An 11,917-nucleotide genomic window follows, 5' to 3' on the forward strand; every position below is an offset into this window, starting at 1 on the left:
CTTTTTCATTGTATCGAAAGTAACTAAAATAATATTTGTTAGAATATTTAATTAAAAAAAAAAAAAACAATGATTTAGTGGTATCAGCTCAGTCCATAAATTCATGCACATTAATAGTTAAAATAAAAAAACAAAAATTGTGATAATAAAATTTATCTTAATCCAAAATGTGTTTGCCATCATTTTCCTCTACATCGTGCAATCTTGAAAGTAACTTTTTAATTCCATTTTCATAAAAATTTTTGGTTTAGAATCGAAATATTCATCAACTGCATTTTCCAATACTATTTTTGTTAAAAAAATTTTTTTCCTTTTTAAGTAGTTCTGTAATCACCAGAATAAACAATAGTCACTTGGTGCCAAGTCTAGTGAATATGGCAAATGTGACAAAATTTCCCAGTTTTTTGAGGGTTGGTTTTGCAATGTGCAGTCTGGTATTGTCATATTGTAATAAAACATTCTTTTTATTGATTATGAACGGCCACTTTTCTTATAGTTTTTCATGTATGTTCAAACATATTGCAGCAGAAATTGTTTGGCTTGTTTTGAACAGCTCACGTGACATGTGCCACCAAGCAGCAAAGGAATTTTTTTGGATGCAACCCATCTTTTCCTATTGGTTTTGGCTGTTGATCCCAATCGGTCCATTTCCTTTTTCTTGTTACATCATAAATGATCAATTTCTTATCTCCGGTAACAAGCCAATCAAAGAAGGATTCCAAAGCAAATTATGAAATTAGAGAGGTGCATCAGTTTGCTTGCAGCTGCCAATTAACCAGCAATAATTCATGTGACACTCATTTTCTTAGTTTTGACACTTCCAATTTTTTTTAAATCTCTGTGGACAGTTCCATGGAATGAATTTACATATTCTGCAGCTTCATCAACAGTTAAATTTGGTTCTGCTGCCACTAGTGCTGAAAAGCATCATTAATAAAGTCCACTGATCTTCCTGAATAAACTTTATCCTCTACACTAAAATCATTCTTCTTAAACCATCAAATCACTTTTGGGCATCCCTGATACTAACAACATTTTAATTATGCACAGTGTTAATTTCCTTTGTTGCACTTGTAGCATTTTTCCCACTTAAGAACAGAGTATATAAAATATATCTTTTGTATTCATTTGTAATCTTCATTATAACAGCAGTTAAATAATAACAATTTCAGAAACACAACACTACTAAACTCAGCAACTACTGTATTCAACTTCCTCTAAGATTGGTTTGAACTTGATTGGAATTTATTTGTGCCAAAGCAACATGTCTAAATTTTTAGAATAAAATGCACACAAATTTATGGGATGACCTGATATTTATCATATCTTTAACTGCCATAGAATATAATACAGTATTCTAATATGCAATTAATCATATACAATGAAAAGTTGTGGAAAAATTCAAGAATTTCAAGCATTTAAAGTAAGTTTAACTTAATATTAAATGCAAGAAAGTTAAGTAAGTTAAATAAGATTTGCAGCACATTTCATAAGGCTATTTATAAAATTCAGTATTTCACAAAATTTTATTTACATGATGTCATTTTAAAATGACATTAAATAAAAAGAACTATCTTTACATACTAATTTATTATTTCATTTAAATTTTACTTAAATAACTTATCTTTGACTGACTGAAATTATTTGTGATTAATTTATATTAATTACTTGATACACTGAATAGATTTACCCTATTTTTTAGTGTCAGTTTAGTTTTCAGATTGTAAAGATTAGTAATAAAATCAGTTATTACTACATTTAAATCATTTAACCAAAAAAAAAAAAAAAAATAAAATTTTAAGTTTGTTCTATTAATTTGCCTTGTATTGAATCTTTATTTTGAGGTCAAGTTATTTTTATTTCAATCATTATTCTTCAAACTTTACATATAAGCAAATTCATTTTGAAATAAACTACTGTGGCTGTATGCCATGTTTTGTATATATATTTTTAAATATAGTTTTAGTCCTCTCCTTTGTTCTTTGTTTCTTCTGGCTTCCAGAACTTCTTGTTCTAACTCTTTTCCCTTGAATGGTGATGGCTGATTCTTAGAATCGGGAGAACAATGAAAGAAAAGATGCCCTGAGGGCCGGTGAGAGTGTTGAAGAACATTTTTTGGCAAAGACCTTGAGGTGGACAGACGTCGAATGTGATCCTCCAGATCGCGTATGGCAATGACTGGAGAATTTGAGATTGTCTGAAGAAAATAGGATTTTATCATGGTTACAATAAAAGGTGTAGCAACTAGGTTTGAGGAGAAAACTAGTGAAGATGATGACAAGAGGCTTTTCAGAAAAGGTTCAATGTGGTATCCCATCCAAATTTGTAAAGTCCAGCAAAATCCCAGATATTTTACTCTTTACTAAATTTTTTTTTCTTCCAAATTCCCTACTCTCCCTATCATCTCCTTTCTTTCCCTTAGTTTTTAAGTTAGCACATAAGCATTAGTTATATGTTTTTGGATATCATTTGTACCTATTTGTTGCAAATGGTATATCTTTTGTCATTCCCACCATTAATCATTATTAGAAACTGTGTTGCAATTGTTGTTTGCAGAGTTGGAATCCATAAAGAAATAAAATATTGTTGCTAAATATTCTTGTCACTTTTCCTTTGTCAGTCCACATACATTTCACACTTCAGAGGTTAAACAAAATGGGTCTAAGGGGTTTTTGTTTTGGAAAGGAGGGAAATGAGGGTGTGCAGAGTCAAGCGTGGAGTGAGGAAGTAAGGGGACCCATTACAAAGTAGCTGAGCAAGTGAAAATTATAAAGGATCATCAAATGAAGGTGAGAGGGACTAAATGAATAAAGGAAGGAAAATTGCCGCAACCAACTTCAAGTTCGCAAGATATAAAATTAGTCTAAAATTATAAAAGGACTCAATTTTAGGTTTTTAGGCTTAAACTGTTTAATCTCTGCAACAAAAGGGGATTTTCATACTATTGTTGGGCCTCTTATGTTATCATTCATTAAACATTTTGATATGTTTGTACATCTTTTGGGATAATTCATGGACTAATTAAAATTTTGTTCTGTTACACTTTGTCTCATGTCTTTGTCCTATTATGCCTGAGAACAATGGATTATTACCCACAGGTGACTGGATCATACAGTTCACTTGTTTATTTCTATTGGTCCGTCATTAAAATTTAATGATTTTCTTTTTTCTTTTAATTTTTGTTCTATCCCCTATCTCACATTACAATAAAGATATTTATTAGAGATAATCACTTATATCTTGCCTTGTATATATTAAAATATCAAAACTAAGTCAAAAGGAACATGGTAAATTTAATACTTTGTGTCTCTGTCTTTAGCATGTATAACTGATAGTAAATGGTATGGTAGTGACATACAGATTTTGAATGACTGTATACGGAATGTCATTCCATGCAGATTGAATACATATCCACAATTTTTCAATTGTAGTTGTATGCAATGACATAAAGCCAACCTTCTAACAATCATATCCCATATGTTCTATGGGGTACAAATTGGGCAACCATACAAGCCAAGGGAGAGTTATACTTTGTAGCAGTCACATGAGAAATGCTGAACAATGCATGTAACATGGGGAGTATCATTGTTCTGTTGGAAGGTAGTCACGGGATGGTCCTGTAGCAATGGTAAAACTTCGGGTTCCAAGCTCTCACAAATGTACTACTGACTATTCATAGTGCTTACAATTTGTAGAAGAAAAGAGCATGAATAGAATGTGATAACACTCCAAACCATGATGTTAATGGTAACACTATGATGCTCTACAATGCAGCCTTCCAGATGGCATTCTCCATGGTATCTGAGAATGAAAGTTCGATCATCATGGGTCCACAAATTGTACCTAGACTTGTCAAAGGAGATTATTCACTCCCATTCACAGTCCCAGTGTCTTCATTCTGTACACCATTGCAGACTCTGACATTGAAGGTAGGAGGTCAATGGAAGTCACAACAATGGATGCCAAACTGAGAGTCCGCATTGCAGCAATCATTGACGGACAGTAGTGGAAGACACTGCCCAATATGTCACTGTCCTCCATTGTTCTGTTCTACTAACTCTGTTAGAGTTATGCATGATCCATCAATGATATTTGTACCAAGTGTCTATCTTCCTGTTCTGACATTCCTCTATCTTTCAGATCCCTCACATTGATGTGTAGAACCTTCTTCTGTCCGTAAGCTCCAAGCACACAATGGTATTAGCATCCTATCCAACATATGCTGTGATTTCATGCTATAAGAAATCACCTTCTCTCAATCCTACAATTCCTCCTCTTTTGAAGCCCATCAGTTGTTCATAATGTTGTCTCATTCTGCAACAAGGCATCCTTACTTACTGGCTGTGCAATAACCAACTTTACCAATACAATAATCCAGATTTGCTTTTTATGGCCCTCTTATATCCTCCAACTCAGATTTCAACCTTAATTGTGTGCATATCCTTTTTGCATATACAGTGCTCGCTTAACGAGCATAATTTGTTCCAGAAACTTACTCATAGTGGAAAACACTCGTTAAGAGAAATAATTTTTCCCATATAAATTAATGTAATATACAATAATGCGTTCTATACTGAAAAAAATACTCAAATATTTTATGTATGTTTATTCAAAGACAATTATACAATATACATTTTTAAGGAGTGTGAATCATCATCTTTTCTTCTAGCACAGAATGAACCAACCTGAAATGCGAATTTGATTTGCAGGGGAGGAAAAAAAAAAATCACAGATAATATGTTTGATAAACATGCCAAAAGTTATGCCAAATTCTTGGGCTATGTATAGGCTATAATTAAATAGAGATTGTAGCCGAAGTTTTCATCTCTAAAACATGAACGTCAAACGTTGAGCGCTGCCATCGTGTAAGCCTAAAAGTTTGACAATGGCATTTGGAACATCAAACATGATTCCAATGACATTCCAAATGCCATTGTCAAACTTTTAGGCTTACAATATGGCGGCGCTCAACGTTTGACGTTCATGTTTTAGAGATGAAAACTTCGGCTACAATCTCTAATATTTAATTATAGCCTATACATAGCCCAATAATTCGGCATAACTCTATAACCTCTCTATTAGAAATCAATTAATTTGACTAGAGTAGGCAGTTATGCTTCCATCTCGTATTAAATTTAATAATTATAAATAATTAATTTTAATTTAGACATTTCTGGAATTTAATTTGGAATTGGTCATTAAATTTAATACAAGATAGCAGCATAACTGCCTACCTCTAGTCAAATTAATTAATTTATAATAATTAGTTATAGCTTTACATAGCCCAAGAATTTGGCATATCATTTGGTGTGTTTATTATATAATGGGCTATGGTTGTTGATGTTTATACGTAATATGTGTGATCACAAGCGACACTAAGATGCTAGTGTAACGAGTGCTAAACACAGACTGATGGAGCATGCACACAATCCAAGACTTCCCCTCTCCTCTTCACTCATTATGCAAAACATTGTTTGTTAAGTGAAGTTTCACTGTATATGTAAATGAATAAAAATTCAGATATCTCATGATAAATAACCCATATGCCAAATATCAGGTATATCTGATAACTCTTTCTTGGTGTTGTATTTTCTCTGGATAGCAGTATATAAAAATCCAGCAATGCCATCTGTACAAGGTTTTATTTTAAAAAATTTGATATTATTATTAATTATTATAAAATGGCAAAAAACTTAATTTTGAGGATAGAGATGGGTTTTTATAAAAAATTGTAAATGCTAATCACACATAAAATCTTCAAGTTCAACCACACTTGAGATATAACACACATAATGACCCCTCTATCACCCCGTTGACCTTTAAATCACTAAAAGTTAGCAGCATTAATGCCCCTAATACACAAACCTCCCTGCAAAATTTCAGAAATTTCTGATAAAATGCACAGAAATTATTAAGCTTCAAAGTGAGTGAACAAAATCATACCAATCCACACAGAAAACCCCTCTTTTTTCATTTCTCAAAGTTTCAAGGTTCAAAAACAAAAATCTCGGTTTGAAAGTTTTACATTCTTTGTTTTATAACAAGGAATGTAAAAATAAAATGCATTAAAAATTAATTAAATCAAGTTTGGTTTTACTTCTCCATGCCACTATTAATCTTTTATAAAATTATTCTAAAATGATGTATGAAATTTATCAGTTTATCAGAACTTTCATAAATTCATTAATTACTAAACATATAGAATGATAGTTTTCAAGTCAAATTATATGGATTCCATTCTCTTATATAAATGAAAAACAAGCAAGTCATTATGTAAGCCTGAATTATACTAATAATTGAATGACAAAGGAAAATTAACTATTAAACTAGAACTTGGCTAATTAATTACATAGATATTACATAATTTGGACTAAAAGAAATAAATGATTAAGCAGCCATCTTGCATTGTATTTAATAATTAGAAAAAAAAATTTAAATATTCTGAAAGAACTAGTCTGGACAAATAATCTTTTCGAGTAAAGATAGTATTGTGTAAACTTTATTTTAATGATTTCTTATTTAAAAAAAATACAACAACGCAATCAACTTCATTTTTTTATTTCATTTCACTCGATATGAAGTGAAAAAAATACAAACTCTTACTAATAATTATAAATTTTTTTCAGGATTAGTAAAATAAATTTAACAACCATTATAATAGAGCATCAATTAGCCAAAATAATTGAACAAGACAATTTCAGATAACCAGTTTTTTGGGTAATCAATGACACTTGGTAGGGAAAAAATATAAAAAAAAAATATGTACATTAAATGAAGTAAAACTATTAATTTTATTTCTAGTACAATAATAATGCAAGTTTAAGACAATTTATAACTCACATTTGAGTTCGAAGTCCAACACACAATTTATTAAATTATTGTCTAATTTATTAAAAACAAGCAACAGGCCTAGTTTTTCATTAATTTTATTGTCTTGTAGATTGCATAAGTTTCATCAGTATGTATTTTTTACTTTGAATTCAATGTTAATTTTTCTTTTTAACTCTGCTAAATCTGATTTGCTTGATCATCATGAAAGTTAAAAAAAATCTGCTTTAGGATGCATTTCTAACTATGACAATGTTGTTTTTAGGCATTAAATGCATCACTGTGCTTAGACACCAATGCATTAAAAATCTGATTCATTAATCATTATGGGGTCTGAAATGGTTGCCAAATTATAAACTTTAATAGAAGTCAAAAGAAGGACCTGGAATATCTGTCAACATTTACACGTGACTCATCCAAACCATGATGATATACATTTAGTCATTGTTCTGAATCATCTTTGAAGGAGAAAAACCTCCCAAATTTAAACTGGCCCAGGATGTAGAGAGCAGACAAAAATTACCAATAAAAAAAGAGAGGAGAGTCCATCTGTCCAACAGTAATATCACTTTGGTCTGTATAAGTGGACATTCATTAAGGTCACCAAACAATCTGCTTTTAGGTGGTTTGCCCAAGTACCTGCTCAATTCTAAAAATGTCCCACTTTTTTTTTTATAACGAAACTATTACAATCCAAAACATGTAAAAAGGCATCAAACCAACACAAATGTGCAAATATATCTGGTGGAATGCTGAAGATGACTTGCATAAACTGATTGTTATTAATAAATTTTCAAAAGTCAGCAATACAGTTATTAATTTATTATGTTAATAATTAAAAACACAATAAATCAGTTAAGGTAGAGCTGGATCAGCACCCACTACTTTTTTCGAGAAAAAGTTTACTCTAAAATCTTTAGAATAAGATTTTACAATTCAAATTTTAATTAAGAAAAATATGTTTTAATATATAAAAAGTTTGAAGTATATTTATAGTATTTATAATATATATTAGAACATATTTATACATTAACAACATTTTTGTAGTAAATTCAAATTGAGTAAAATGTTTTATTTTTGAAAATTATTCATAGAGTTTATTATTAATCATGCTTGTGCATTCTAAACACTTTCTTAATGATTAGATACTTACTGATGGTTCAACTAATGCAAAAATTGAGATCAACTCTGTCAGAGACTGAGACACCACGTCCAAGTGCCTGATCTAATGTCCTGCTTTTTAATTTCAAGATCTGGTCACTTTAAAATTCAGAGAATGTGAACCAAATACCAAGAAAGCCATGAGGAATCATATCCATAACGACATTCATAATCAGAGATAAATATTTAAATGAAAAGGTGTGGTTGGTGTATTACTACTGTCACTGATATTGGTTGTATTTTCCTCTTAAGAGGCTGTAGATATCTTTTTAATGATATAAATAACATTGTATATTTAGTTATCAAATTTATTCTCAATGTATTCATGATTTCTGTGTTCCACTTCAAACTCATAACATTATCCTGCACAGGGAATTCTTTGTTTTTTTTTGTTTTTTTCTCACTGACAACTTGAACTAAAATGTTTCATTTACACCATAGTAATTGTTAACATGAAAAAACTGCATTTTTTCTGGAACCTTCATCAGACGTCCTCATCTCTTTGTTCCTTATGTCTTTATTGTGTCCTTTCTTAACTATTTTAATCTCTTTCTAACTTTCAATTAAAAAGGCAGACTGTATATTCACAAAATATAAAATACAGAAGAAACTAAAGCATCTTTGTTTCCATACTGTCCAATCTCCAGGAACTAAAACAGTCTTCTCTTGCAGAAACAACCTTTATTAGAAGCTACGCCTCTGCAATATTATATAAAACAGTTTTAAAAGCAGCAGTTTTAAGGAAGCAAAGACATTTTAGTTTCTTCTGTATTTTATATTTTGTGAATATACAATCTGCCTTTTTAATTGAAATTATGCATATATTTTTACAATTTTTGGCTTATCATCAGTGAACATTTTTAAAACTGTTTTACATAATATTGCAGAGGCATAGCCTCTAATAAAAGATCACCTATGCAAAAGACTCTTAGTTTCTGATGATTGGACAGGATGGAAGGAAAGATTTTTTAGTTTCTTCTGTATTTTATATTCTCTTACTAACTCTAAATTTCATCCTTACTACCTGCATCTAGTAAATTTTTATCATCAATTCTATACTCTTCTACAAAATCACTGACCATATCATTTCAATACTGTTTTATTCATCATTTTCTTTTCAAATTCTAGTTAATTTCTTTAAAAATTTGACTTCCTCAAATTTATTTATAATACATCTAAACTCAAAATCCTTGATATCAAAATTTAAATTTTTTAATTACACTGAAATCATACATTGTTTTTTAATATTTACTATGCAAAATATCATCAATGTATATGGTTTCAACATAATTTTAATATGTATTGTCAATATGTAATAAAATTCTTCTCGATGATAGAATAAATTCTTTTAAATTAACCAATGTTGTTCTATTCTAAGATTCAAACATATTCTGTTCTTTGACAGCTGAAAATGGTCCAATAAAAGTGAAAATGTTTCTAAATTATTGGATGGTTTCAGTGCCTTTAATTTAATAAGTAGGCATGTTGACTTTACATTTAAGAATAGTACCGAGTGTTGTTCATTTTAAATAATTTTGAATATTTGATGAGTTGAAAAGCTCTAAACTAATGGATATTTTTAAAAAAAAACATCAAGAACATAAAAATAATTTTAATTTTTGTCTTAGAAATGAAGAACAATTGAAATATTTAAATAAAAGGAAACTCAAAATGTTTGCTAAGTAGACAAAATTTAAAAAAAAGGGTGTTTAAAATTTTAGTCACAAGAATTTTATTTATTTATTTGTTGAAATAAACAAGCTTTGGTTATCTTTAATAACCAATTTTGAAGTTCTTTTTTTTTTTAATTTAGAAACATTCTAAAATTTAAAAAGTATACTTAAAAACTTGCTACATAAATCGTGTTTTCATTGAGCATATAAAGAAAAAAAAACTCATTCTAACATTTTTGATTTTTCACCTATCTTCTCTCAAAGACTGATGAAAACTACATGTTAATTAGAAATACTCAAATATTCTTTAGTTTGACACAACGGAATAAAGCAACGTAACCCTCGGACGATCTGCCAAGGAACATGCCAACCGGGAAGACTTTCTATACCCATTTAGGTCATTTGTTTAGTTAAGTTACGGCAATGCTACACTCGGGCGATCTGCCTAGGGGAATGCCTTCCGAGAGTTCTTTTTAAGGATAACCTGCCCCTATTCGGGCTTTACGAACATAGAGAAAACCAGAAAAATTTCACGCGGCCAGCCCGTCCCATCCAGGCGCGAACCCACGACCAAACTCCCAGCGTTTGGGAAACGGAACCGCTCGGCCACGGGGAGACGCAAACCCGCAACCGACCACCCACACCCGGCAGTTTTATCCTCTCGGCCACGCTCTGCATCAAACAAATCAGAACAAAAAGTATACGGTCACAAAAACGACAATTTCGTCCCATTTACATCCCAATTTTTACGCTCGCCGGGTACATTCTCAAAGATAAACATAAACCAAAATGTCGAAATAGAGTAAATAAAAAAAATATATAACAAACAAACCACATTTAAGTTTCTAAATACATTTACAGTTAATACCGCACTAATAATCAAACAAAACATGTCCGAACATTCAATTCGATACAAGGAAATAAGAACTTGTAGAATTAGTTCCAAATACTTTAACAGCTGTGACACAAAAATAACAAGCTTATAATATATCTTATACAATAATAAAAATCATCAAAGCATAGAGAAATATTTCATTTAAACCAATTTAATGATGCAAAAAAAATAAACACTCAATTTATTAATTAAACCAAGCGTGAATCTGTTCATTAATTACGAACATATTAATTAAGTTATGCATAAAATCATTAACGATTGTAATTAAAAATAATAATTGCATAAAATTTACCTTTAATCTGGACTTGGTGACTTTTCCAATCCTGTTATGATCTAAAGCATCGAAAGAGTGCCATAAAGCATTCTTCACGTCTCTCCACAGAGCCATTAGTCCAGAAAATTCTAAAAGGCGACGGAATTATTTAAGTGCAACCTCGTTTATCAAACGTTAACCACTTTCAATGAACAGACGAATCCATTTAACAAATCGTCCATGAACGTTTATGTCGTTTGGTTTGAACAGCGACACTCCACCCAACAGACGACAACTCTACTCATCATCAGAATTTTTTTATTTTTTTTTTTTTTTTATTTAAAAAAATTACCTTCGATAATTATATTTAATTCGTCTATAATTATTTTTTCACTATTAAATATTATTATTGCTCGATAAAATCTTCGTTTTCGAATCGAGACGTTTTAGGAAATTCGAAATTTCGCTTCTTCCCCCCCCCCCCCAAAAAACGAACCCGAAATTTTTAAAACGTAATTTAATTAATAAGTTATTATTAAGGAAGTAATTCGTAAAATATTATAAATAATGCATCGTGAAATTTTATTGCGTTTAAAATGTATACGGGTTGTTGTTAGGTTTAAATTTATAGTTTTAAATTTTGAAGTATCCAGGGGTCGTGCGAGGTCAATGTCCAAATTGATAAACACGTGATTTCGTGTATAATGTATTATAGTAGATAACGAACCTTTATTAGTAATTCTCATTGCGCTCTATCTATGGGTTTTGTTTCGAGAACGGAAACTTTAGTTACTAGTTTGCGTGCAATTTGTTTTTCTATTGATTTCCTTTTAAGACAGGAAGACCAATCGATTTTTTTTATATTTTTCTTTCCAGAATTTTCATTTTAAAATATTTTTTAATGAATTTGTCATTGCCTTTAAAAGATTATCTGCAAAATGTTCATTTGTATAATTTTATAGTAGTATTTTTTTAATAATAAATTTAAAAAATTGTTTTACATTCAGAAATGATATACTTTACTTGCATGATTAGTATAGAAATTTCATTGTCTCCCTGTTTGTTGCAAATGTATTAAAGGTAATGAATAAAACCTATGGCAATACT

At 30.3% G+C, this 11,917-nt stretch overlaps 1 protein-coding gene across 1 annotated transcript in view; it reads right to left on the reverse strand.

Annotated features, from left to right (window-relative positions):
- The window catches only part of LOC111613270 (switch-associated protein 70-like), a 31,059-nt gene extending 19,935 nt beyond the window's left edge, over positions 1–11,124 (reverse strand). The window contains exon 1 of the mRNA XM_023354620.1: positions 10,850–11,124. Within this exon, the coding sequence (XP_023210388.1) occupies positions 10,850–10,945 (96 nt within the window). The 5' untranslated portion in view covers positions 10,946–11,124. The remainder of the gene's footprint in view (positions 1–10,849) is intronic.
- Positions 11,125–11,917: the final 793 nt, after the last annotated feature.

This window comes from Centruroides sculpturatus, unplaced genomic scaffold (genome assembly GCF_000671375.1).
Source record: "Centruroides sculpturatus isolate CEXI.00-Female unplaced genomic scaffold, Cexi_2.0 scaffold1918, whole genome shotgun sequence".
NCBI lineage: Eukaryota > Metazoa > Arthropoda > Arachnida > Scorpiones > Buthidae > Centruroides > Centruroides sculpturatus.